This window comes from Polyodon spathula, chromosome 12 (genome assembly GCF_017654505.1).
Source record: "Polyodon spathula isolate WHYD16114869_AA chromosome 12, ASM1765450v1, whole genome shotgun sequence".
NCBI lineage: Eukaryota > Metazoa > Chordata > Actinopteri > Acipenseriformes > Polyodontidae > Polyodon > Polyodon spathula.
In genome coordinates this window covers 38,185,070-38,212,991 of record NC_054545.1, presented here as the reverse complement: position 1 = coordinate 38,212,991, position 27,922 = coordinate 38,185,070, and the positions used below count along the sequence as shown (strand labels likewise).

Here is a 27,922-nt window from a genome sequence, read left to right as displayed (position 1 = left end):
GAGTCAGCAGGATGGTGTTTTAGGTTTTTTTGTACATTTTGTGTTTTATTTAAAGGAAAAGCAGAATTACTACAAAGAACACTACTGTAACAGCAAATCACATCAGCCTACAAGCAGAGATTAGGAATATTAAATGTTATAATACAAGATCTCATTCAAGTATTTTACATTTTTTTTTTTTTTTTGTGTTTTTTTTTTTTTTAACTTCACTCCAACAAGTCTAGAATATCGTTATGGTAATGAACTATTAACATTATATGGATGATACACAGCTTTTTTTTATGGTTTAATGGAATTGCGTTGTTTTTTGTTCCCTGGTTATGAATCACAGCCTGGTTTTCTAATGTCAGGGTTGAAAGAGCTTCAGCGACACAAAATAACTAGGAATCAGCTGTGTCAGCGAATGGTAATAATAATAATAATAATCCACTTGCGAGGAACCAAGCTTCCGTTAAGAAAGCAAGTCAGCCACTACGCAGGGTAGAATCCATGACGCAGGATCTTCCTGCTAAACACATGCACAGCTCGTGTGTATCGGAGGTCCCAAAGCGCGTCCACCATGGAGCGTACTCTCAAATTGTATGGATGATTATCAGAAATCTCTTTTTTATGGGCGGTGTTGAGCAAAGCATCGGCTCCAAGCGACTCATCAATTACGGGTCTCACCAGCCTCCTTTTAACCGAACCCTTCCTAAAACAGCCCATAATAATAATAATAATAACGTACAATTTCATTGCGCTCTTACGTGCTTCCACCAGGACAGCAGCTTGATGCATGCTGGTTGTGCAGAGGTGAACAAGACCATGCTGTCTGGGTTCAGCCCTCTGCAGTCAATGCTGTTTATTAAATCACTCTGCACTCGCACCTCCACAGGGTTTGTAAACATGGCTATTACTCTCCTGCTAACAGCACTCTCAACATAGTAAAGTGTGCACATAAACTGAAGGGAGGAAATGGAAGCACGAACACAGGGATTTGAGGAAAGGCTCAGTCTGGGCTCAGAACACACCTGGGCAATCTGAATTCTCCTCCCCTTCTCCCTTCACTCATACCTGCCTGCATTGCCAATCCTGTGTATGACGTCCGTACTTGCTGCAGATCTACAGGGCTCATTCTATTTAAACACCAACCTCACCTTCCCTTTTAGCTTCTAAATTGTTAAATGTTCCCAAGTTTAAAAAAAAAAAGGGGGCGGGGGTAGCCAATAGTTCAAATCCACACACTTTAAATAATAGCCCTCCTCTATGTAATGGAGTAGCAGAAATAAACAGCAGTGAAATCAAAACCTTAGAAGATGAAAACAAAGTAAGTTTAAAAGATATACTACATACACAAATACTGAATATTTTTTTCCTATAACACAAGAAATAAAAGGGCTAAAAGCAGAGCTTCGATATCGAACGCATTTTAAAAGCAGCGCTTCGATACAGCCCAATTTAAAAGCAGAGTTTCGATATCGAACGCATTTTAAAAGCAGAGCTTCGATATCGAACGCACTTTAAAAGCAGAGCTTCGATATCGAACGCACTTTAAAAGCAGAGTGTCGATATTGAACGCATTTTTGTTCAGCTGTTGATTACGACTTGAGTGGATTGTCCAATAATTACTTTGTTTAAAAGAAAAAAAAATAAAAATCACAAATCCAAACGGCACTTGAATCGAGTTCTCCATAAATTGGAATTAAAATATGAGATAACAAAGTGATGTAATAAACATTAGGGTTGTGTTGTACCAGGAAAACATAAGAATAAACTGCAGTTTCCCAGGGCCATGGGAGGCATGCACTGATCACAATAGGAAAAGGACTAAAACCAAAGGCAGCATGTCTGTCTACTGGCAGCATTTACTTGTCAGATAGCCAATACCAAGAGAATGACAATTTTGACGACATGCATTTCAAAAGATGTGCCTGTGTGATGGAAGACACATTGCACTTGTTTTGTTAACCATTCACTTTCATTGCAGAAGCAGCAGCATTTATTTTTATGCCTTTTCTTTTTTCTCATGATATTGTTTGAAGCACATTAGATAGATATACAATTCAAAAGCACCAACAGCTTTGCAGGTGTACTGTGAGGCGCTCTTCAAGTATTCAGAGTGTGATTCCAGTCTTTTCAGAGTCCTCCGTGCTCCCCGCAACACTCAGTTCAAGAGCCCATCGTTGTGTAACAGAACAGGTGAAACCTGGAAGATGAGCGCCAGCACAGGAAGGTCTCAAATCGGGACTAAATTGCAATGAAATCAAAATCAACATTAAGGGCTGCAGGGGAAACATGAATCACAAAAAAACAAGAACATGTTCAAATAAGGCAACTTTCAAAAGATCCTGCTGATGGGGAGGGATTTCAATGTCATTAATAAAGTCTTTGCCAGCCCCAAAACCAAATCAAACAAAGCTTTCCTTTTCAAAACAGCCGTCTCCTAAATCAGCCTCCTCAAACCAAAATGCTGACGGTCCAGGTAATAAAGGAAGTCGAAGAAGGGAAGGGGGTCCAGAGGGAAGAAGTGCCCACGTCAGCTAATCTGCAACAGGCTGCAAAATAAAATCTCTATATTACGGACTATCCTGATTGAGGAGAGAGCTGGGTTTGCAAACAATAATTGAATCGCAAGCATGCAACACTTTCTCTTTCAGTGCTCCACTTCAAGTCTCTCAGAGACAAAAACGTTGGTGAATGTGAAAGAACATCCGGAAGAGCAAATCGAGTCGTCTGATCACGAACGGGAAATGTCTTTTTCATGCTTGCGTGAAAATCCTGGACCCCCCCCCTGCCCCGGGTTATAAAGAAATGAGATTGAAGGCCAGCCCCCTCCCACCCCCCTCCCCAGCGGGTCACTTCTCCTGGGATTGAGGCTCCAAGGTGGGTGCGAGGGAAGCAGCAGCAGGTTTCTGGTTCAGGTTTTTGGCATCATCTCTGGAGGGGCCTTGCGAAGCCTGGACTTGGCTGTACCCCAGCTGGCCCAACGGGTAGCGTCTCCTTCCTTCTCCGCTGGACGAGTGTCTCCTACGACCTCCATCCTCATTCATTGGAGGCTGCAAATTCAATAAAAAATATTTAAAAAAAAATCGATTATTATTAAAAATATTTCCCCTTGCAGCAAAACACTGTAGGTCCCCTGTGCTCCAAAACACATGCAGGAATACCAGCTTTTATTTCTAAAAGGTGGTCCTGGAACAATCAAGGCTAAACCAGTTAGTCTGTGAAACACGTTTGCATGGACCGGGATTCAAAGCAATCTCATACTCGAAGAATGGATGAGCAAACTCGCTCAGTTCCTACGCACATCCACCCGGAAATCCTCGAGGCGCTTGAATTTGCTCAAGTACTCCTGCAGCTTGGGGTCAATTTCCAGGGTCTTGGTTTTCGAGTATTTCAGGAACGCCCAAAACTTTTCAAGTCCATACAGTTGTCCTGTGAACAGAGAGAGAAAAACAAACCCATCACACTAAAAATCACTGCCTTAGGAATAAATAAAATATAATGAAATTATATAGCATAAATATTAAATATTTAAGATAAAGGACATTGAGCACAACATTTTGAACAAACTAAGAAAAAATAAAATGTAAAAAAAAAATATATATATATATATATATTTTACCAGATTCATAATCCTTGATGGTTTCCTCTTGAAAATCTTTAAATATGTCAGGCCTGAATTTCCTTTCCAGTCCGTAGCTGTAATACCTGAAAAGGCACTCCAATCCATACCTGAAAACAAACGAGCAAATAACAAAACCCACGTTTAACTTCCAACCACAAGCAGCACCGTGGCAAGCTCAGCAGGTAACCCTGTTGTTTGATATGTCATTTGTTTTGCTGTATTGTATATCAAAGTAGATTCTTGCAACTGAATAGGCTGTTTCAGTCCATGGCATGTAGAGCGAATGTGCATACGTGTAACCTGGGCGCTCCAGTAATCTGTTAGCATGCAATCGGCACAAGACGTTTCCAGCACTCTCCAGGTTTACCTGTATCCCTCTTTCCCATCCTCCACCACCAGCTGTCTGAACTCCTCGTACATCTTCCTGTTGAAGTGATCCCGCAGGAAGAAGGACCAGAAACGGAAGAGCGTATTCATCTCCTGGGACTGGCCAATCCCCAGCCGCTTTCGTTCTGGCAGAGGAGCAGAAGAACAGTGAATGAGACAAACCGCAGCAGTGATATTTACAGGACAACAATACTGTCACTTAGCAGATTCAAGAAGCGGATAAAAACAATGGAGAGGGGTCATGTAGTATCTGCAAGTCGCTTGGATAAAGGCATCTGCTAAATAAACACATATAGACTGACCTACATAACGCCAATCATTGCAAGAAACGCACTTTAAGAGGTGGATATGAATATCAAGGGTGCTTCCCAACTCCAAGTGTTATGCCAGGTTACAAGATACTGGGGCTTTCTTCCTAAATGTCAGTGCAATCCCATAGCCAAGTATAAAAGGGCTTGCAGCAGCACACATCCTATTGCAACACCAGAGCACTGCGTAAGTAACTGCAGCAGCAACAGCAGCTGGTATCCAAGACAATCTCTAGAGACACGGACAGCTCTGTAAAACAAATCCCCACTCAGATAAGACTTCTTTATAATTCTACAGAACACTGCTTTGTAGAGGGGCTGGGTGGGACAGGTGGGGGGTAGTGTCTGCAGTGTGCTGGGTGGGACAGGTGGGGGGTAGTGTCTGCAGTGTGCTGGGTGGGCCAGGTCGGGGGTAGTGTCTGCAGTGTGCTGGGTGGGACCGGTGGGGTGTCTGCAGTATGGTGTGGGTTAGGGTTACAGGACTATACCCACCATTGACACAGCGCCGGCGGTACTTGTGGTACACGTGTTGTGTGAAGCCGTTGTCCTTGAGCAGCTCATGAGAGGGATGCTGGAACTTGGGAAGAGACTGAGGGGTGCAGCCCAGGTTTGCAGGAGTGCCTTCAGAAGGACTGGTGTTCGAGCTAATTAAACAAAAAAAAAAACAAAAAAAAAAAAAAAAAACAATTACATATCTTCATAAAAATCAAATTGGGTTTACTGTATAAGCCTTGGGTTACAATAACCCGTGTTTCTGCAAGTCACGTCTTATTGCATTTGTCTCTTGGGGCAAATGCTATGGAGAACATGCAGAGATGAGCGATTAAAGCAGTTTGTTACCTGACAGAGGCCGTCCTGGACCTTGCCCTGTGCTCTCTGGAGTCCATCACCCAGCCCACATGGCACTCCATAGGGGGGTTGGAGCTGTGCCTAGTCTTCCTCTTGCGTGGGGTCTGCAAGGCAAAGGAGAAATGGTAATATTACAAGCACATGTTTATGGGTATTATCCAGATATCTATATCTATCTAGCAATACATTCTGAAAGGGGAGCCTAATGCATTGTTTCTATACAGCTATGGCCAAATGTTTTGCATCACCTAGCATTTAAGGACTGGAACTCAAAGCATTTTGCTTTTTGTTATCGATTCTGCAGACGACAGTACAATGCAGTTTTCAGCGGAGCTGAATGAATGCAATCAACGTGCAGAGGCTCTGCGTGCAGAAGTTCGTTCCAGGAGGTACCTTGGCATCAACAGGCCGGCCTTCCTTCACCACAGGGTAGAAGCGGGGTGTCTGTGTGGGGTCCTTTAACCGGGGGGTGTGGGGGGTGCGCGGCGTCCTGGCGTTGCGGTAGTTCGGAGACTCTGGCACGGTTGTCGGTAACGATCGGGCGATTGTAGAGGGTTCGGGGGCACCAAACAGTTTATTGGCTAAAGCGTCTGTAGGGACTGGAGAAGAAACAGCACGCTTTATAAAACCACCGCTCAGGAAGACCCACAACAAAAAACAGCAATGCTCCGGGATCTTTCCTGTGATCATTACAGCCTGGGGGGGGGGGGGGGGGCACACTTACTCTGGCTTGAGGCACATTACTCTGCTGAGGTGGGGGGGGCCAGGCCGGGAGGGGCAGGCATACTTACTCTGCTGAGGTGGGGGGGGGCCAGGCGGCACTTCTTGGTTCAGATCCATGGGGGGCTCGGGGGTCAGACAATCAAACTGCTCCCTGCTGATCAGATGCACCTTCTTGAAGTTCTCCACTTCTTGCTGCAATGAAAAGCAACATCAGTCAATTTAAATCACTGAGCTCACAGCTGGTGAAAAACATTTTATAAAATATAAAAGGAAACAAAAAAGAAGAAATGTGTCTCTGACTCGTTACACAGCGAGATCAATCCCATGGATTCTGTTTGAAAGCTCGGTAAACACTGTGCCGGTGCTACATTTACAGACTCAAAAACCCTATAAACCCCCAAGAACAAGCCTGAATATAAGGCATGGGGCACTAAGGACAAGCCTGCAATTAGTTATGAAGCGGTTTCACTGAAAATCATGCCAGTGTGTTACTAGACCAGCAGCCTGTAGCCTCTCACCTTTCCTTCATTAAGAGGACAACAGGATCACAAAACTAGAGCATAGAAGAATGGAAATAAGACATCCCATTGCATAGAAGTTTGCTCCATTCCTGGTTTTACTATGATGAGTTAATTAAGACACACCTGAACTTGTTACCTACACACTGTCTAACGAAGCTGGAATTGAATCCTGTGTGTAAATGAAGCTGTACTGAATCCTGTGCACTGTGTCTAATGAAGCTGTATTGAAGCCTGTGCACTCTGTGTAATGAAGCTGTATTGAAGCCTGTGCACTCTGTTTAATGAAGCTGTATTGAACCCTGTGTGTAATGAAGCTGTATTGAAGTCTGTGCACTCTGTGTAATGAAGCTGTATTGAAGCCTGTGCACTCTGTGTAATGAAGCTGTATTGAAGCCTGTGTGTAATGAAGCTGTATTGAAGTCTGTGCACTCTGTGTAATGAAGCTGTATTGAAGTCTGTGCACTCTGTGTAGTGAAGCTGTATTGAAGTCTGTGCACTCTGTGTAATGAAGCCTGTGCACTCTGTGTAATGAAGCTGTATTGACGCCTGTGCACTCTGTGTAATGAAGCTGTATTGAAGTCTGTGCACTCTGTGTAATGAAGCTGTATTGAAGCCTGTGCACTCTGTGTAATGAAGCTGTATTGAAGCCTGTGCACTCTGTGTAATGAAGCTGTATTGAAGCCTGTGCACTATGTGTAATGAAGCTGTATTGAAGCCTGTGCACTATGTGTAATGAAGCTGTATTGAAGCCTGTGCAGTAGCAGTCTGATTCCCATCCTTGCTCACCTTGATGGTTGCGTATTCTGGCTCGTAAGACTCATCCCAGAGGTCCTGCTCGTAGTAGTAGAGCCCGTCGTTGATGACCTTCACCAGCTCGGTGGAGAGCTTGGAGCGGGAGGTGTGGTTGCCGGTGCGGTCTCCCCCAGGGTGCTTGCGCAGGGAGGGGGGGGTCTGCGTGACGATCAGGATCTTGTTGACGTCGTGGTCGTCGATCTCGCAGTCCGAGTCCTCGTCGGACCAGTCCGTGAAGTTGTTCCTGCGGCCGTCCATCTGCTGCATCTCCTCGTCGAACATGAAGTCCAGCTCCTCGGGCTCGTCTGCACCCGCCAGCTGCTGCACCGGAACCAGAGCGCCACTCTCCTCCGGCTTCTGTTTAAAGAAACATAACATCATTCCTGGCATCTGAAATGGAAACCATGCGGTATATTTTGTTACTTTTACAAATCAGTTACACAAAAAAGCGGGTACAAAAGCGCAAACACAAAGGCAAGACCCAGAAAACGAAAGCCGTCATTCTAAATATGAAAAGACCAGGCGAATAAACTTCAGCAGAAATGAGAAGAAACATTAATAATTTTGTTGTTCCTGAGAACAGCCAGCAGGGGGCAGCCCTAAACCAAAAATGCAGCCACACAGGTCCGCAGCCTGGGAGTTTCCTGCAGCACAGAACAGACCTCCGTCTCGCCACAGCTGCCTGCTTCCTGTCGTCTGCACAAGCGCCTACTGTACCAAGTGGTCCTTGCCATGTAGATCATTATGAAGACAATGATGGACAGGCCAGTCATTACACAATTCAAAGAGGGGCCTTCAAATGCACAACTTCAGTTTGCAGAGCTTCCTCTGCAGTGATTTCACCGTGTAACAAATTATTATTTTTTTTTTGTTCCTGGGTAGTAAGTGTTACTTCCTAATTGCTTATGCCTCAAAAGTATAAATACAGAATAATCGTAAATCTCGAAAAACTACTCACTTCTAAATCTTTTGTAGTCATTTTTGTATTACTTTAGTATAAATACATGTTAATTTGGATTCATATGTTGTTTTTTTCTGACTATGTGAATGAAGAGACACACATTTGCCCGTTTTCCCATTGGAAATAGTGATATTTTGAAATATCACTGTCCTGGTCACAAAAGCAAAGTTTGTGGGGAATAATAGCCATTTTCTGTACTTTTGAGGCATAAGCAATTAGGAAATAACACTTACTACCCAGGAACAAAAATTGTGTTACATAGCGTTTTCAGCCTGCCTATTCATCAGTCCCTGCTGCTGCCTGACACGCGCAATACAGGCACTGCTGTCAGTGCAACGAGACTGCTATGGGCTTAGACTAAGAAAACCCCTTATAAAAAGAGCGTCACAATTGTCATTTCAGTTTCTTATTCATACAGCACGCTACCCAAAGTACGTGTGCGATGCACTCAATGCATATGAACCGTTACAGAACTGCCCAGTGTTGCTCTTCTTACAAGCAATGGCACATTCAGTGAACCACACGGCACAAGGACTAGGCAGCCAGTCACATTCTCCATGAACATCAGGATACACAATCCTATTCCCACCTTAATGTCTCTCTCCAGCATTCAAACAGCGTGATCTTTGTGCCCACCGTCACTACAGACGATGTTAAATGCAAGAGGTCAAGCATACCATATTTTTTATTTTTACTTTATATTTATATTCTATATATATATATATATATATATACTATATATATATATATATATATATATATATATATATATATATATATATATATATATATATATACACACACACACACACACACACACACTATTAATAAACCTAATACTACCACCAGTATGTGTAAAGTAATATTTTGATCAGAATGAAACGTAACACTCATTTCTTTCAGAAAACAGTCTGTAACCTCAAGGCTGTCTGCACTACATTTAGACAAGCCTGAAAAGATTCCCTATATCCCTATAATATCTAATAAAAACGCAATTAAGCAAAAAAATGCCAGAGGAATCAAGGCTGACACGCTGTTCCTCAGTATACTGTACAGGGATGGAAACAAGACCACATTGCATAGCACTTTGATCCATTCCTGGTTTCATGGAGTCTAATAAGATACCCCTGAGCTTGTTTGTGATCCACACTGTGGTATTGAAAGTGCTATGCACCAGAAGGACTCTTATTCCCGGCCCTGTTGTACATTGAGTTTGATTCAGGAATGGAAGAGGCATCACCTTTGGTCTGGAGGGTGAAGGCCTGGGCCTCTTCTTCACTTCAATCCAGGTGTCAGAGTCGAGGTCGGGCAGGCTGGCAGACAGCCCCTTGGGCATGGTCTTCAGGTTACTCACATCTTCATGCTTGGGCTGCACGGGAGTCAACAATCTGGGAGAGCCTGGAGCAGACTCTGTGAAAGACACCAGCGTCAACCCTTACTGTTCATACAACACAGTGTGATGTATTAAAATCAGATACCAGCTTCAAACCTTACTGTGCACACAGCACAGTGTGATGTATTAGAATCAAAAGACACTCTTCTTTATATACTGCATGCAAGCATCATGGCTCAAAATAATACCAAAGCTGCATGGAATAGGAGTCCAATTTCCATCCCAGACATGCATTTTTAACATTTTTATGCAGGATTTGCTCCTTGCTGTAAATGCAGCTCACCTGTCTGATTGTCGGCCTGCCTGGGCACAAACTCTGGGCAGTTGATGAGCTGGGAGAAGTCAGTCTGGGTGTTGTCAGGGGCAGAGAGGCCAGGCAGAGGCCACCGCACTGGGTCCTCCCTCCTGCGGATCTTCAGGTCAATGATCTCCACCTCTTTACTGTCCTTCAGGGCCTGGAGAAGACAAGGGAAGGGTTTCATACACTCCCAAGGCAGCTCCCCTGCAAACTGCTATTGCAGTGCTACAATAGGCTCGCCAGCCTCCTGTCTCGTTTATTGAACCCGAATCAATTTTCAATTCAATTTTATTTTTACACCGCGCCTTTTGCAACAAGTCGCCACAACGCGCTTCACAAAGGCAAAAACAATACATATTACTGAACAAGTGAGCATTTTAAAAAACAGAATAAAAACAAAATAAACCATTATAAAAATGATTTTAGTCTAGAAAAAAAAAAAACATAATTAAATAAAAAAAAACACAGTGGGAACAATATGGGGGTAACAGGATATCCGCTCATCTGGATGAAAATGCCAGGCTATAGAAATGGGATTTTAGTCTAGACTTGAAGACATTGACTGAAGTGGCTTCCCTAATTGTGATGGGCAAGTTGTTCCATAATTTAGATGCCATATAACTAAAAGATCTACCACCTGAAGTTTTTTTTCTGAATAATAGGAATCAGAAGATAAACTGCCTTGTCCATCTCTTTCTGCACTGCAGACTGGCCAGTTTTTATGTCTCACTACAAGAAACATACTACAAGCTTCTTATCAGGGCTGTGTAAAATAAAAAACAGCAGTGCCCACACTTCATCGTAATGTCTCAATGCAAAGCACCTTGCTTAACCATTACAGGTACAATCAACAGCACGACCAGCCACAAACACCATGTCCCAGTGCAGCTGCTGCTAAAGCTCACCAAAACCAAGCTAAAAACCTGCTGCTACTCAACCACAAGGTAATCCTACTTGAGGGAAGCCAGCTTTCATTTGTCTGCATTAATGCTGTTTTTCTGAACACGTCAAAGCCTGAAGCACACAAGTCACGTACACAGTGTAACCCGGAGAGCCTCTCACCAGTACTATGAGATTGATATCGGTCGTCAGTGCCTGCATTCTGTGGAAACCAGCGATCAGCGGGATTGGGATGAAACCTTCTGAATCCATCTTCCTCCGCAGGAAGAAATCCCTCTCTAGGTTATCCAGGCTGAAGTAGTATTCACTGGCACGTGAAGACAGAAAGATGTTACTTTTAAAAGAGAACAGTAGTTTCACACTGCACTGCAGTCATGGTACTGAAGTCAAACAAGGGCACAGGAGCAACACTACTGCATGTATCGGAGATCTTCGACAGTGCTGGCAGATCAATACAGCAGGCTCACCATTCCACCAGCACCCTTGAATTTTAATGAAAGCATTCTCTACAGCAGTTGTTCTCAATCCTGGTCCTGGGGGAACAAAGCCCTGCTGGTTTTTGTTCCAACCAAGCACTCATTTACATAATTGAAATAATAATTAGCTTAATTTGACTTTATAGAGTAGCTTATAAAAAGTTTAAGAATTTAAGTTCATTATACAATTTTATACCTAAAGTGAAATCCCCACCTGTTTAAAATAATTAGCTCAGATTAGGCAAATTATTAGTTCAATTAAGGGTTCAATTTTGTAAATGAGTGCTTGGTTTGAACAAAAGCCAGCAGGGCAGTGTTCCCCCAGGACCAGGATTGAGACCCACTGCTCTAGAGCAGCATTTCAAACAGCATGTGTGTCAATGATCATGATCACATTCAAAATACTTCACTTGTACCTGCTCAATACTATACACCCACACACAGAAACATGTTGTGCATCACACACACACACACGATAGAGCAAAGCCAGGGACAAAGCCCAAAGAATTGACAATAGAAATAAACACACACGTCAAGCTGCCTCTAACAGGCACGTGCCAGTATTAGATACAATGATGTAGATTTATTTGAGGAACACGCATGGAGAAATTCAGTACAAAACCCACACTCTGGCACCCTCATCCAGCAATCATTTAAGACCTTCCAACTCTTGCAACAGACCACATTGCACAAGGACTTAAAACAAGTGGATACAGTGTGAGCATGGAATGCAGAAATATTTCCAGGTTTTAAAAGCTTTTTGGAAGGCAATATTTCAAGCACTTCAGCCTATTTGCCCTCCTTACATCTGTCTCTTGATATAATCCTTGAGCAGCTCCTGGTCCACAGAGTACATCTCCGAGCTGCTGGTGTTGTCGTAGTAATAGGTCACCGTGCTGTTGAACTTCTGGCCGGAACCTCCTTCTTTACCATCATAGTTCTTGTAGCCGTACTGGTAGTCAAAATGACCTGCAGACAGACAGAGGCCTTAATGAATGCCAACCTTGCAGCTTCATGTGCCTTCATCAGAAACCAACCACCGTAGTCATAAAGCATTAGCCCACCAATGAAGACACGAAACTGCAACGTACTAAATAACACAGGATTAATAAACCCTCTATAAACTAAATACAAAACACAATGAAGCTTATGAATAAAGTCAAGCAACTGAAAGCTTGCCAGACTATTTCAAATCTAAAAAATGACCCATTTACACAATGTTTAAACACGTGCTCCGTTCACAGCCTCCACCCCTCCTGTTAAAATCGTGAGAAGGCAAAGTCTGTGCAGCTCCGAGGGAGTAACATTCCTCCTTCCCAGCTGTGAATGGGACACGGTTTTAGCAGGGAAAGACCTCTATAGAGCCTATAAACTGCCTGCCAAAACCAAAACTAGGAGTGCCTAGCCTCCACTGACAGCCAGCTGAGATCAGAATTCCCCTATAACATGCCCTGCATAGCCCTGAACCTGACCTGGGGGTACGTACCTCTGCTGCCCCCCCTGCCTCGGCCCCTCCCTCTCCCTCGGCCACGCCCCCGACCCCTGTAGCCTCCTCGGAAAGGCGCTCCCTCGCTCTTCACACTTGACACCTCGTCGTGATCGTCCCGCCAGTCCCGCTCATACTTGTTGGCACTGTGCCAGTCTGCAGGGCAGGGAGGAAACCAATGCATTTGAATATGTTAAAAAAAAATAAACAAAAAACAAACAAAAAAAGACAGATCATTTCTCCATAATACACCTACCTAATGTGTTTCTTGTCTATCACACAAAATATCTCATCCCTTCCATTAAGTAATGAAAAACACAGCCAAACGGTGCTTATCTGCAATGCTGTTTAACTTTAACTAGATTAACAGTAGGTGGCGTATTTAAATCGAAGCCACAACTCCACCTTCATTATCTTCACTTAGCCTTGAACATATCAGTACAGTGAAGGGGTGTGCCTAATTGCTCCCAGCACTATTAACCAGGCCCAGACCCCCAGAAAGCCTGTAAAAGGGAGCTCACCCCTCAAATCATTCCTGCTGTTTGGGGGGAGTCTGTATTGTTCGTTTTGGCGGGTGTTGTTTCTGGAGGCAGACCTCTCTTTGGGACCTTCTGATTTCACTTCTATCGGAAGAGGAACCCATCTATGCTTGTTACCTGTAATAAAGAGTCAGAAAGCATAAACAGGAAACTGGCACTCCAGGTATCCATCCTCGATGGTTTAATGGTAGATCTGACCTCTTAGAAAGCTGCTCTATGACAGGGTTCTGCACCTTGCTTGTACTCTACTTTCTAACCAAGTTTCAAATAAGACAACATACTCCATGTATTGTTTTTGGTAGTTTCGCTAACTCAGCATGTCACTAACACCTTATTGAATCCATTTACTTTAATATGAAACAACGGCCCTTTCGAAAGCGTGCGGCGCTAGGTCTACCTTTCTTCCTGGACCCGTATTTCTGGGAGTCCTCGTCCCCATTCTTCTCCTCCCCGGAATCGTCAGACCTGGTCTTCTGGTTCTCCTTGCTTTCCTCGCTGTCTCGCTTCTCCTTCACCAGAGTCTTCTTAGGAGGCTGGACCTTTCCAACAGGGGCCTGCCGAGAGACACAGGCACATTAAACACACAGGGCTACCTCCACCATTCACCAGTGTGTTTAATACACAGTTAGGCTATGTTGACAGTAAAGCGTACAAGCCCTTTATGATCCTGTATCAGGGACACTTCACTCACTCGCTGTTCTAATGAATACAGATTGGAGAAAGTGCTCAATATTTCCAGTGGGTAAAGTTAAAAGCCACCTGGACCTAACCTTCCCAATACAGTCCACCCATGAGCTTGTCCAGCCCAACTCCCTATGCACTTTCATGACTCTCGGTGGAAGAGTTAGACCTGAAATAGAAGCAGACACTCCAGACGGCAATGTTATGGGAATCCCTAAAAGGACACCCCCTCTATAGGACTCTAGCGCTGGTTATTCCTGGAGGTGCCCTGTTCCACATTGCATTCTCAGAGCAGAAAGCTTTTAAAAAAAGCTTACGGGGGGGTGGGGGGTGGGGGGGTAATCCCACTGCACAGCAGTCTGATCCAACCCTGGTTTTATGATGAAAAGTTTTACACTTGAGCCCATCCTTAATCCACCACACAGTCACACTAACTGTTCTGGAGGATGGACTTGTACTATTTATAACTTGTCCTTTAATAAATACTTCTGACAACTCTTAGTGAGCTTCCAGCAACAGCACATTCTGTTTGAACCACAAAGAATGTTGGATTTAAAAAAAAAAAAATAACACACACACTAATTTAATGCAATGGTTTGCTTCAAAACAAAGCATTTGGCTTCCTGCAAACGTGCAAAACAAATTCACTGCACAAAAAAAGGAAAACATGCTTCCAGCATTATACACATTGTGGTCTACATACAGTTCTTCACAAATGACCGCAAACATTCAGGTTCAAGACATGCTCACTTATTACACTAGTGTGAACCAGTGGGTCGAGGGTCCATCTCCCCCCATTACACTAGTGTGAACCAGAGGGTCCTGTGTCGTCGTCGTCATCCACCCCCCCCCCCCCCCCCAACAGCAGCAACGGAGCAGTGGCTGGGTGGATGGATGGAAACTCCAGTTTTACACAAACAAATTCTTACCTGCACTTCCTTATTCACCATTTCCCCCGGGGTCGGCCAGCTCATTGCATCACCAAAATCACTGACCTGCAAGAGAACAGTTTCAAAACCACCTTCAATGACCTATACTGGATTACATTACATAAACGGGACTGGGTCAGAATGCGGCCTTGGGGAGGGAGGGTGTAAGTGATGCACACGTCCCTCTAGAAATAAACAGAGCTCCAGCTCCCCCATTCCTGTTCAAATCCATCTTCATTCTGGGTGCAATACAGATGACAAGACCAATAAGCAACCCTGGTGTCCCACATTACTGTTAGAGGCAGTGCAGTGCTGGCTGTCCCACATTACTGTTAGAGGCAGTGCTGGCTCGCAGGTGTGGTAGAGCACTCATGGACTCTTGTTAAGAGCCTGCAGAAATGCAATGTTAGCAATGGAAGAATTGTGGTAGATGTGACAGAGAGGACACATACCTTACTACCTTTTCTTGGTCTTGGGTTACCAGCCTTCACCACCTTGGCTGGAGCTGGTGGATCTGCAGATGGCAAAAAAAAAAAACACACATCAGACTGAATGCTATGCATGTTACAGGAGAATGAAACCTAGCAAAGTGAATGCAAGGTTCAATACAGCAATTTCATAAATGACATTTCAGACAGTTGATATAGAGAATCAGTTCTACAGGTATACCGTACCTTGCAGTCCAATGCGATCATTGCATTATAATGCAGGAGTGTGACATTCATATGTGTCATTATTTACAGTTACATTCTGGGTCAATTTGAAAAATCCACACGCGACTGTCTTCCAGTAATCCCAGTTTCATCAGTGCATTGAGGCTTCTAACTAGTTGACCAAGTAATTTCCATAGGGAAAACCAGACAAGCACCTGCATGTTCCAGCTGTATTGTGCCATTTAGAAAAGGCACGCAGCGTTGAGGCTCCTATACCCTTACTGTGGTATAGCTACTACTGTAGCTTACCCAGCCCGATGCTTGCCAGGTTCCCAGAGAATGCTTCAAACTTCCTAGCTCTGCATAGCAGGGGCAGGGCACTTTCTCTACCACAGCACTTGGCAAAACTGCATACAGAACTCCAGCAACACATTACTGTGCAATTCTGTAGACTTTACTGACATCTTCAAAATAAACTGCATCAAAACTACATTCATGTACTCAGTTTAAGCTGTTGTTTTAGTCCATCTTGGTAATCTAGTAATAGATGCAGATTCCAGAGCAGAAATTCGAGCCAGCACTCCCAGGGACACGTACATTTAGCTACATATCTTAGATTTGCATAACCTGCTGAAACGCAGTGCTGGCTTGGCCAACAACGTGCTGCGCAAACAAAATACAAAAACTAAACACTTAATAAACTGACCATGTTGAAAACGCACAACATCTAATATTTAAAATATAATTCAACACGCAAGACTACAGAAATTCACAACAAACAAAATCCTTTACCAATAGCTTACAACAGCTGCTTGAAACAGTGTGTGGAAAGAGCCTGCGTGCACATTGGAAATGAGCAAATGAGAAAATACACAAACGCACCTTGTACAGTCTCTTTAGGGCATATGGCTTTAATACAGAGTTGTATTAGATTAGAACACAATGGTGCAGTAGAAACACATGCCCTCTCCAAGATGACAGTTTGACCATGCCTGCGGTGGCAGCCAAATCGTAAAACTAGGGCCACAAAAGTTAAATGTTTCTACAATCAAACTCTGCTATACTGAAGCCATGCAGTATCACAGGTCAAAGTGAAGGGTAGCGTTAGAGTCTCGATCACATTGAAAATGAGGTTAGCATCTCAAATGGTTTATTATTTTACAGCTGGAACAGGGGTGGCACCAAGACTGCATAGCAATTTTACTCATTCCGGGTTTTAACCCTTTGCGGACCTATGTTGGACAAGGTCCGACATTACAATTTTCCCTTTCCAGTCCGATGTTGGACCCTGTCTGACATCAAAAAGACAAAGGTCTCTAGTTGTTTTTTTCTCCGGAAAAAGCCGAAAACTTTAATGGCCGAGTATGATAGGAGCCGAATGAAGCCGAAAAAAAACCACACACAAGGGCGTATCTCATAGCCTCATGCACTACAGAGATAACATGGACATAAACAAAGGAGATAGCTGCTTCTGCATCCAGTACTCAAAGAATATCACAGACATTTGCAGAGTTTTTTAAGATGTTATAATAATAAAATAATGACTTGTATCACATTATTAAAGAGTTTGGTGATAAAACAAGTGATCAGGAGAGGACTTATCTGTATGCACATGTATAAAGAGGAATGTGAAATACAAAGAACATGGGGTGGGGCTTGGCTGGAGATAGAGTACCAAGTGTCCTTTTGTGATTCAATGCCTTTTAAACCTGTTTTACTCTGAAAAAAATTTAAAACAGCGTGTGTAAAATAAACAGCGCCTGACAAGCACTGAATAAATGGACTGCAAAGGGTTAAGATGAGTTTGATTGGCCCCAGTCTATAGGTAACAAGCTCAGGTGTGACATATTAAACTCACAGTAATTCCAGGAATGGATCCAGCTGCTGTGTAACTGGAGTCTTGGGTCCATTCCAGTGGAACCACAGAAAGCAGGAAATAACGTATTTACAGCACAGAATTTGAACAGGTGAAGAAATAGAACATTTTAAATCATATTATTCTAAACTATTACAGCAGGTCCAAATAAATACAACACACTGTTAATATGCTTCATCAAACAAAGGAATAAACATAACTGCAAATCTACCTTAAGACTGGACACTAATTTTGTACCAAGCATCTCTTATCAACCACTATGACAAACACATTAAAATATCACAGAAAAGGTTTTTAAACTTTCAGTTAAAAAGTTACCAAAATGAATCCAGCAGGTTCTCCTGCAGATTTTCTCATGGCCTTGGAATCCGGAGGTCAGACACACCAAAAATAGAAAAAAAAAAAAATCCAAAAACTAGAGATAATCCCAACATTAATGAACAAGACCCCACACAGCACCAGCACTGCAGATCACTTCACATGAAGATCAGAGAGAGATCAGTGTACAGTGTCTGTGGTTATAATACCTTCACCATGTGATTTCCTGTTTCCACCTGCGGACCAACTTGATAAACCAGCCTGTGTACTCCACTTGGAAAAAAGGGAGTAGATTACAAAATTAACAGAGCAGAAAAATTTCCGACCGCGGGATATTGAATAATGCTGGAAGGTTGAGAAAAATGTCAAGAGGTGGTAGACGGTCTACCTCCCTCTTTATAATAGCCATGCCCCATTCTACGTGGTCTGAAATCCTGGCCACGCTGAAAGCGGCCCTGCCTGTTGAACCTGGGTTGAGGTGGCTGGTTTCTGAATGACCTCTGCCTGTTGAAAAAACCCTGTTGCATGGTGTCCCTGTAGAAGAGCACAATCCAATCACCTGCCAAGCCTCTTTCATGTCAGACAAGGAATCCTTAAGGTTGGTGCCAAAGAAAAGATCACCCTGAAACAGTAGCTCTGATATTCTTGTGTCTGCCAGTAGAGAAGATGCCCTCATTTAAATGCACAGTCTTGCAGAGATGACATTAGCCACGACTCTGGTGTTTGTATCAATGGTATCACATGCAGGTTGTTCTTGAATTTTGGCAGTGTTATTTCCTCCTTCTGCTAACTGCATGGCAACCTCTAGATTTAGGTGTAGGTGATTGTAGAACTAAAAGCTGCATGGATCTGATCATTATTGATCCACATGCTGCATGTGGAGGCAGAGTAATCCTTTCAAGAAATGATAAATTTTTATTTACTTAAAAAAATAATAATTTCAGACCCACCAAAACAAACAGATCTAGAAGACATACCTGCAGTTGGTGTAGCCATGATGGTATCCAACCTAGGCTGTTTGAAAAGGTGATTTTTATGGTCCACTGGTACCCTGGAGAATTTATCTACTCTAGGCAGGTATCGTGCAGAAGCAGCAGGTTTTTACTTTGAGAGAGGATGAAATCCTTCCCAGCACGGCATCTGCATCTGTGCATATAGGAGAGAGGCTACTTGTGTACTCACAAGCGTCATCCTCAGGGGCGGAATAGATGAAGTCATCCTCTCCTAGTGTGGGGACATCTGGAAAGTTTCGCTCCTGCGAACTTCCGGGTGCAACGTTATCCATTGTTGTACGAGTTACCGGCTGTAAAAGTTACGCTTGTTTAGACTGCTCATATTCTTTTAACCAAAGAAAGAAAAGATCCTTAGGCTTAGGAAGCTGTGAAGGGGGTGGTTGAGCCTTTGCTGCTGGAGCTTCTGTAACGGTGGTAGCTAGTTTCGCCGATACAACCCTCTCTCGGCTGCTGCGGGAATTTCTCGTTCTTTTCCTGGGAGGAGAAACCCCAGGATCCTACTGTTCATTGGGGTTACCTGCCCTTTTAGAGGTAGAGGGTGTAGAATGAAATTTATCAGAACGGTGCACATTAAACATACATTTATGTTAGACGAGGGGGAACCACACTTAAAACAGATGGAAGGCATAAAGGCAAAAAAGAGAGGGAAAAAAGAGGGTAACTAGCTGCATACTTTTTTTTTTTCGATCAAAAAACAAAGCGAAACACACATAGTCCTTACCCGAGCATATGCAGGAGAAATTTGGACAAACTGACGTGGATATGAGGTGGATTTTATGGAGAAGCAGCAGCTATTAGTGCCAATAAGGATTATAAAAAGGATCTCTGGGAAAGAGATCATCAGACGAGGTAAGAATGCACTTTATTTTTGTATGTATGTACATTTTTGTAACTTAAAAAGCAAGTCTGTACTGTTTTTTGTTCATTGTTATCTTGTGCAATGCTCGCAGGACAGTTTTTGGCCCACTCACAATCTACTGTTTGCTCCTAGATTACAATGAATACACACTGCAGTTTAAAGAACCTTGTTTCTGGGAATGTGCTCGCCTGGCAGAACACAAACAGGTATTGTACCCTTATGAATGTAACTTCACTAGCAAGACAAACAGCGAACATCTGAGAAGTGCACCGTGCTGTCGTCTTGACCTGAAAACTAATTTAACCACAAGATGAAAGAGGCTTAGTGGACCTCTAACCCCTTAAGAAGAGCAGATCAATGAAACCAGACGCCTTGTTACGGCTGGATATGAGTACATTATAATAAGGAGACTAGTCTTACGTGGCTCATCTGGCTACTGTAACCTGAAGCAGCAGTGTGCTGTGCAGGGAGAGCGGCTCCTAAAGGTCTGCAGAGCTGTTTCTTCAGCAGGTAAATGATCCTTGGTTTAGGACAAGCGGTCCAGTACCACTGCAGTAACGTGTGAACTACCACCTGTGGAGGAACATCAGAGCATGGCCCACAGTGCCCCACTTCAGTGAATGGGAATGGGCAAGCTTTCATCCAGCTGTCAGGGTGTGCAGGTGCACTGGACTGGAGCGGCACACATGCTGCAGCTACAGTACAGCAGAGACATGGGCAGGGGGGGCAGCGACCACACCAGAGAGGAAAACAGAACCGCACAAATTCCCAAAGACTGCACTGAGTGTATGAAGGCTGCGAAATGTGTGTCTTACAGAGCTATAAATAGCGCTTGCCACGTTTGCAGAACAGCGGAAAGGAGATGATAGTACTGTGATAGTACCCTGCTTCATAACCTGAAGACACAGACCCCCGCAAAAATAGCGAGCGTGCAAACTTAATGCAGTTAATACAGTACCACTACCACCACTCTGCAGGTGCACTGCACAAATCAGCTAGAAAAAAGACAAGATGTTGTACCAGTTATCCAGGGCATGAAACTCACACTTGGGCTGCAATTTCAGGACCTATTTCATCCACCTACTGTAACCCATTACATTTTCTGCATAAGGAAATTCCTACTGCAAACACAAACAGAGGGAACTAGCTTCATTAATTTTATTTCATTTTACTACAAACTTGATTAGCCACAGCGCGTAACAAGCTTAGGTGTGTCCTAATAAACTCACAGTAAAACTCACAGAAACTGAGCACTCTGCTATGCAATGGGAGTCCTGAAATCCCTCTATTTCCTGTCCATCACTACTTCACTGTTAAATAGAGGGAAATAGAGTAAAATAGAGGGAGTGTGACTGCACTGCACTTCTACACAGAGAGGGCCTGTGTGTTCCAGACAGAGGCATGCTGCCGCAGAGCTCAACAGGACTCAGGACTTACAGATGACATCAGCACTATCTGCTGTAGAGGACTGAGACACAGGTAGCTACAAATCCCTGTGCTGTTAACTGGGTGGGCTGTTGTATCTTGAATTCTACACCCCACCCAGCTCAGCTCAGGTAGGATAGATACAAGACCTTTATTTCAATGATCCAACAGTAGCCGATATTTCATTATTATTTGTTTATTTAGCCAACTTAGAGACTAGGGTGTGTGAACTATGCATCAGCTGCAGAGTCACTTATAATAACGTCTTACCCGAAAGACAGAGCACAAGGAGGTTAAGTGCTCAGGGCACAGGATTTGAACCAGGGACCTCCTGGTTACAAGCCCTTTTCTTTAACCACTGGACCACACAGCCTCCTATGCTAGTAAAGGGGGTTAGTAAATCATCACTGACTATCATTAAAATAGGAGATCCAGCGCACCTACAAAAACAAAAAGTGAAAACGTTTGTTTTATAGTTCCATTTCTGGATTTAAAAATACTGAAACATTAAATAACGTATTGTCCCACACATACAGAACAACATAAAAGTGGGATCGCACATTTCCCAAATTGCTCCTGCATATCTGCAACTTTCAGTGCAGGAAAATCCTGCAGAGATATTTTAAGACACCAAGCTACTGTATTTTTCATCCAATTTAGAATGCCCGAAACGCTACAACAATCTCTAAAGAAGTAGGTGTCAGTGATGGAAGCGCTGAGCTGCATTCGGAGCAGTTCTGGTTAAAAAATAAATAAATAAATAAATAAAAGTCAGGGCTTTCCAAGGACGTACTCAGTGTGTGTATGCGGTACTCCTAGCCGGAACTAAAACTGCCTGAAGTTAAGCCTCTCATCACGTGAAAGAGTTCACAGCTTAGGTTTCGTTTTGAGTCTATTGCTCAGTCATTGTAGCAGCTAGACTGAAATTGAAAGACAGAGCATAAAGCAGCAGTGACCAAACATGATTTTTTGGAAATTTATTTATTTTTCTTTTTTTTTTTTTACACATACATGGCTCATCCATCTCTACCACGTATAATATGCCTGATCCTGTTTCAACTTACACAATATGAAAGGACATTTTTGTGGCCTTTCATTTGATATGTTACATGCATGCAGTACAAACTATCCAGTACTTAAACATACATAAATGAAAACCGTGAAAAACAGGCGGAAATAGGGCTGAGTGTAAAGAAATGGAGAGCTGGTTAAAAAGAAAAGCACCTTTTTCTTCTGCTGCAGCAAAAACTTCACGTCAGCCAATGACAAAAGCAATGGAGAGTGCTCTGTCACACAATGATGAACAGCTGTTAGGTCTCCTGAAAGCAGCTTATTTTATACCAACACAGTGTAAATGACAATGTAGTAAAACAGTTTTTTTTTTTATGCAAAACGTGCCTTTTTTTTGCCATTCCCCCCCTAAAATTTTTTAATCCCCCTCCACTGGCTGTAGCACAGGGAGGGAAATCCACCCAGCACACAAAAATGAAACTGAAGCCCTGCAGTATTTCTCAGGTGATTGAAAGGCAGAGGAAATGTTAATCTCCAAAGCACGAAAGACATGGCTGGTGTAGAGAGGTGGGTGACAGTGTTACACCACTTCTGCCTTGTCAAACCTGTGTTCTGTAAACACACCTCTGTCTCATTGCCCATTCCACCCACAGGCACTGCAGAGCTGCCACTACAGCAGAGCAACATTTGGTGACTCATCCTTGAGAGACAGAGAGAACTTCCAAACAGCGCTGCTCCTGAACACAGACGAAACGGATCCTCTAAAATTTAGACACGGGGAATCCAAGCCACTTAGAAATACAATAAACACTAAAAATAACACACATGATGGTACAGTCACATGACACTGAACAACTTTCACTGGGTCAGAACCACACAACTATAATGCTTTCTAGAAGCCTATCTTGCATGGGATAAAGTAAGCTTCAGATGTTGCGTGAATATGGGGTTTGTGGTCTCTAAAAAGGGCTGGGCTGCTTTTGTCTCTGCACCATCTACAGTAGCTATCAAGCCTGATGAATGTACAGAACCCCATGTCAGAACAAGGTAAAGCGTGTAGCAGCTTGCCTTCCTTGGACAAGTTCATTTTAACAGGGTGTTCCAGCCATTGCTGATAAAAGTCACAAGAAGATGAGGCGTTTTACAGACTTCATTTGACACAAACTTCTGAACTCGGGATACAAAAGTTAGAATTAGGGGACGATACAAATCCCTGGAGAAAAGCACTGTACGAACGCTTGATGCAACATTTAGTCTGCCCTTTTTACATAGTTAAAAATATGAATAAATAAAACACGCAATTATCCAAGGTGCTTTGGAAAGGTGTGTTTCATTCAGAATCATCAGTTTCAAAAAGTGATTGGGGAGACAGCAGCCATTTCATTTCTCTATTCCATCACTATTGGTAAGCTAAATGTAAATGTAATGATCCCCCTCCTAGTGGCTGATGGGTTTATAACACTACCATGAGCATAAGACCCGTACTTTCCTCTTAACTAGAGAGCTTGCTCTTAGTTGTCTGAACTGCATGGTCACAGGTTTGCGTCCCAGTCCTGCAGTTCCGTGCAGTTTAATGGAGTGTAAAACCCAAACGTTACATAAACATACATACACACACTACTTCGTTATTCTGTGTCAATGTCCTCCAATGAGTTCTGCATCACAAAATGGTCTGAATGCTTACACATAAATACAATCTTAAAGGATGGACATGTTAACTATGTCAACACACAGGCACGGCATCATTCATCAAAAAATAAGTTTTCCTTACAAATATAAAGCCAAATAGATTTCCACAAACCACCTATATGGGCACTACCTTGCCTCGCAGTCCTATGAATGTGACTCCAACTCACCTCACCTGCCTTCATCTGACCTGACTGAGGCAGTGTTATGGTCTGTAGCAAAGAGTCCTACTGTTGAGCAATTGAAACAGTCACAAAGACCCCTCCTCACCCGCGATTGAAAGAGTCACAGAGCCCTCCTCACATGTGATTGAAACACTGTTACAAAGACCCCTCCTCACATGTGATTGAAACACTGTTACAAAGACCCCTCCTCACATGTGATTGAAACACTGTTACAATGACCCCTCCTCACATGTGATTGAAACACTGTTACAAAGACCCCTCCTCACATGTGATTAAAACACTGTCACAAAGACCCCTCCTCACATGTGATTAAAACACTGTCACAAAGACCCCTCCTCACATGTGATTAAAACACTGTTACAAAGACCCCTCCTCACATGTGATTAAAACACTGTTACAAAGACCCCTCCTCACATGTGATTAAAACAGTCACAAAGACCCCACCTCACCCATACAATGTGCTGAACAGCTGTGATGGACCATATTTTTTACCTGCCTGTCCGAGTGTTAGGCTCAAGACTGTCCTGTTCGTGCAGATGAAACTATCACCTGCACACGGGTATACTACCTTAAACACCTGCCTATTCTCATCTACCTGTGTAACGGGAAGTCTAGTTATCCCGTGTAGGTGGCATTCAATGTGCTGTACAAACACTACTATAGGTGATAACACATGCAACTTTAACTCCTATACCTTACATAAATGATATCTTAACTGAATGGCAAAAACACATATCGCAAATCATGAATTGCCTTGACTGCACAAATACTATCTACAGAAATAACATCAGAACAGTTTTTTTTTGTTTGTTTGTTTTTTTACAGGTAAGTTTTAGATCGTTTCAAAACTGACAGGATAAATGAAAAGTCCGCCAACACCGACGGCAGGAAGTGGAAATTGCGAAAATTCGAGTGGCTTTTTATAAATATACAAATATGTGCCATTTGCTTAAACGCGAAACGCAGAATCACAAACAGCATGACACGGCGTGGGGGAGGGGGGCCTCGCGTCTATAGAGGAGACTGCATTGTTTAGAGCCAGTTTGACTCGAATTGTGCCATGAAACTCCACTGATGGCTCATGCACGGCTTCGTTACCTGTCGTTATACAAGCTCCCACAACAAAATGCCATCTTGTGATCGTCACGGGGCTAAAACAAGTAGATTCTGTGCAATCACGTGTTTCAATGGGCTGGAAGCACGTTGTCTCCCTGTGCTGGTGCAAAGGAATCATGGGAAATTAAAGAACTTTGCAACACAGCACTGCAACACAATGTCCGGGCGAAGTGTTTCAAGGGTGGAACGTGTTTAAACACCGTTTATTGTTACTTTTCACAAACAAACACAGAATAAAGACAAGTGCCGTAATTATTATTATTATTTTTTTTTAAATCAACAACTAACGCAGGCTTGCTACAAACCACACAACAGGCCACAGTCTATTTTAACCGAGACATTACACCACAAATCTAATCGCAAACATGAACCATGACAGTTGTACGTAACTGAATGCAGCTGCACTTTTCAGTGCTTCTGATAACACAGATCTTAATGCACAAGATCAAACATGCTGCAAAACGGAAACGTCAGTGCGTGTTACAACGCTGATGTCAGTGCTGTGCTTGTCCTCCCTAAACAAAACCACTGTGAAACTAAATATTGGGCAATCTATCACCAACTAATCAATTAAAATAAGTTTTTTTTTTGTAAAGAAACGTATCCTCTCCACATTGACATGCAACCAGAGGCCTCGTATTAAATGACACACAGAACGTATTTAACATATTCAACTTGGCAACACTTAAAACCAGGCTCTCTGAAAACATCCACAACGACGCGTACACAAGCAGCACAACAAACAACAACTCAGGACTGAGCAACACGCCAAGGCTGATGAAAACAGCACGTCAATGCTGAGTCTGTGAGCTCGCGTGATTTAGCGATATCGTTTTATTCGAACTGCTCTTAACATGAAGCTTTTCTCGAGAGAAATATATACGCCTTCATTCATCTTCAGCTGTTTTTTTTAAAAGTGCTCTACTGGTTGTTTATACAAAACACACACAGCCCGTGCCAGCCATCTCTCCAGTGCACAGCAACATATATACACTGCTTGGGTGGGAGGCCTGCCTGGAAACAGCTTGTTGTGTTTTTAAAGAAATGATGCTCAATGGGACAGTTAATAATACACTGAAGAAACCGTGAGGCTGACAACAGATTATTCACAATATCTCAATACTAGTTCCATTTTAGAAACTTTATTAGCACGTCCTGCAAGTAATCCTAAAATAGTTTTGGGGCCTACTACAGTTCTATATTAGGGCACCGGTCTAGCGGCACTGTGCACTACTGTTTCTCATGCAAGAACTGCAGCAACACCCCCTCGATGAGCTCACCGTCTGTGAAATGTGCCAAGACCCATTTTAGCTCCCAAGAGAGACTCGTTTACGTACAATACTTAAAACAAACAGCAGATAAGCCTCGACAGTACCCACCAGGATGCGCTTGTCCATTCACACTGATCACGGTCACCGAATTCATTTTCTTAGTCCACGGGTTCACCTTGGGAAGGGGGGCCTCGGTAAACTCCTTTTTGTTGCCCTTCTCCCCTCCCTCTCCTCCTGGGGTCTCCATCTCCTTGAGCCGGCTCGATTCTTGCTCCACGGTTCTCTGCTCTGGATCGTCGCTCCCCTCGTTCACCTGTCCTTTGCTCGGCTCGTTATTACTCGCATATCCACCCTGCTGGTCAGACTCCTTCGCTTCGCTCCCCGCGCCTCTGGCCGGCTGCTTCTCCTCCTTGCCCACACAGCCCACCTCGTGTGTTACGTTGCCTGTATGCCCGTGTCCTTCCTGTTGCATTAAAGGGTTGTTGCTGGGAAGGACAGTCTCCACCTGAGTGGCCATTTCCCCTTTTCTCTCTCTACCCCCAAAATTCTTCTGTGTTGTATTAACTCGGGCGAAGTCCTTCACTCCGAAATTACAGTCTAATCGCTTTGTTTCTTCTTCTCCACTCCACCCCTAGACCAAATATCCTTCAGTCTAAGCTGCAGAGTGGTTGCTTTCAATTAAAACATATATCTAGATGTAGATTTTTAAAAGCCTGGGGGTACCTCTTTAAATTGTTAATAATATAATCTCACGACTACTATCAGCAATATGGCAGAACACCACGCGACCGACTGGAGCGCGCACGTACGCAAAGGGGAGCGGTGACGGCACGGTATGCGCAACTCCAATAGTGATGCTAGGAGGTGGCCTTAAAGAAACAGTACACTGTTGCAACCTGTAATGACTGACAGACAGATACCTTGAGAAATAGAAACCCGTTTCCTGCAGCACGGCTGATATATTCACACGTGTTGGGAAGACAGTGGTTCTTCTCAGTACCTCCCTCTTGTGCAGATAGCAAGCGTGACACTGCACGCAATCGTACTGAAGTAAAACATCTTGTCTAACCGACGTTTCAAATTCATACTAGCACCAGGCTTTTTTTTTTTTTTTTAAACATTTTTTCTATTGCACAAGATCTTTGGTTTCTTTATTTGCTTTTTTTATGCTTCAGAATGGAAAATGAAGCTCTATTAAACACATGACAAGACAAGAAAAAACGGCTGCTGCTGCTTCCTGGTACAAAACCACTTCCTGTGCTGTGGCTCGGTTTCAATCCAATGGTGTAGCAGCAATCGGGCCATGTGACACAGGATGTCATTAGATAACAGGAATACACATTTTTAATTTTTTTTTTGAAATCGCCTGCACTGTATTAAAAAAAACTGAAGTATAAAAAACAAGCAAAGATACAAAGAATATGTGATTTTTAGTATCATGGCAAGCAGTTTTTTGTTTTTTTTTTACTGGTGGTGGAGCTGCTGCCGGCATGGCGGGGGCTTCGCACACCGAGGAAGCGGGAGAACTGCTGACGTCACGACGAGGGAGAGGGAGAGCTGCTAGCGTCACGACGGGGGAGCGGGAGAGCTGCTGACGTCACGACGGGGGAGCGGGAGAGCTGCTGACGTCATGATGAGGGAGCGGGAGAGCTGCTGACG

The 27,922-nt window shown here is 43.4% G+C and overlaps 1 protein-coding gene across 5 annotated transcripts; it reads right to left on the bottom strand.

The window, feature by feature from the left end:
• Nucleotides 1–14: 14 nt before the first annotated feature.
• Nucleotides 15–27,118, bottom strand: LOC121324006 (la-related protein 1-like). Of its 5 annotated transcripts, none has more exons than XM_041265375.1 (19): nucleotides 26,372–27,118; nucleotides 15,303–15,364; nucleotides 14,851–14,916; nucleotides 13,638–13,794; nucleotides 13,223–13,357; nucleotides 12,702–12,857; nucleotides 12,022–12,184; nucleotides 10,902–11,046; nucleotides 9,825–9,996; nucleotides 9,389–9,558; nucleotides 7,182–7,577; nucleotides 5,943–6,066; nucleotides 5,545–5,750; nucleotides 5,143–5,255; nucleotides 4,795–4,946; nucleotides 3,975–4,119; nucleotides 3,605–3,714; nucleotides 3,287–3,414; nucleotides 15–3,035 (listed from the first exon to the last, which is right to left on the bottom strand). In XM_041265375.1, the coding sequence occupies exons 1-19, from the start codon at nucleotides 26,778–26,780 to the stop codon at nucleotides 2,835–2,837; spliced, it is 3,210 nt and encodes a 1,069-aa protein (XP_041121309.1). In that variant the 5' UTR covers nucleotides 26,781–27,118; the 3' UTR covers nucleotides 15–2,834. The 5 variants fall into 5 exon arrangements, with proteins under 5 accessions (XP_041121309.1, XP_041121312.1, XP_041121311.1 ...); XM_041265378.1 differs by having other exon boundaries at nucleotides 7,182–7,541; nucleotides 26,372–27,116; XM_041265377.1 differs by having other exon boundaries at nucleotides 7,182–7,544; nucleotides 26,372–27,115.
• Between the last annotated feature and the right edge of the window lie 804 nt (nucleotides 27,119–27,922).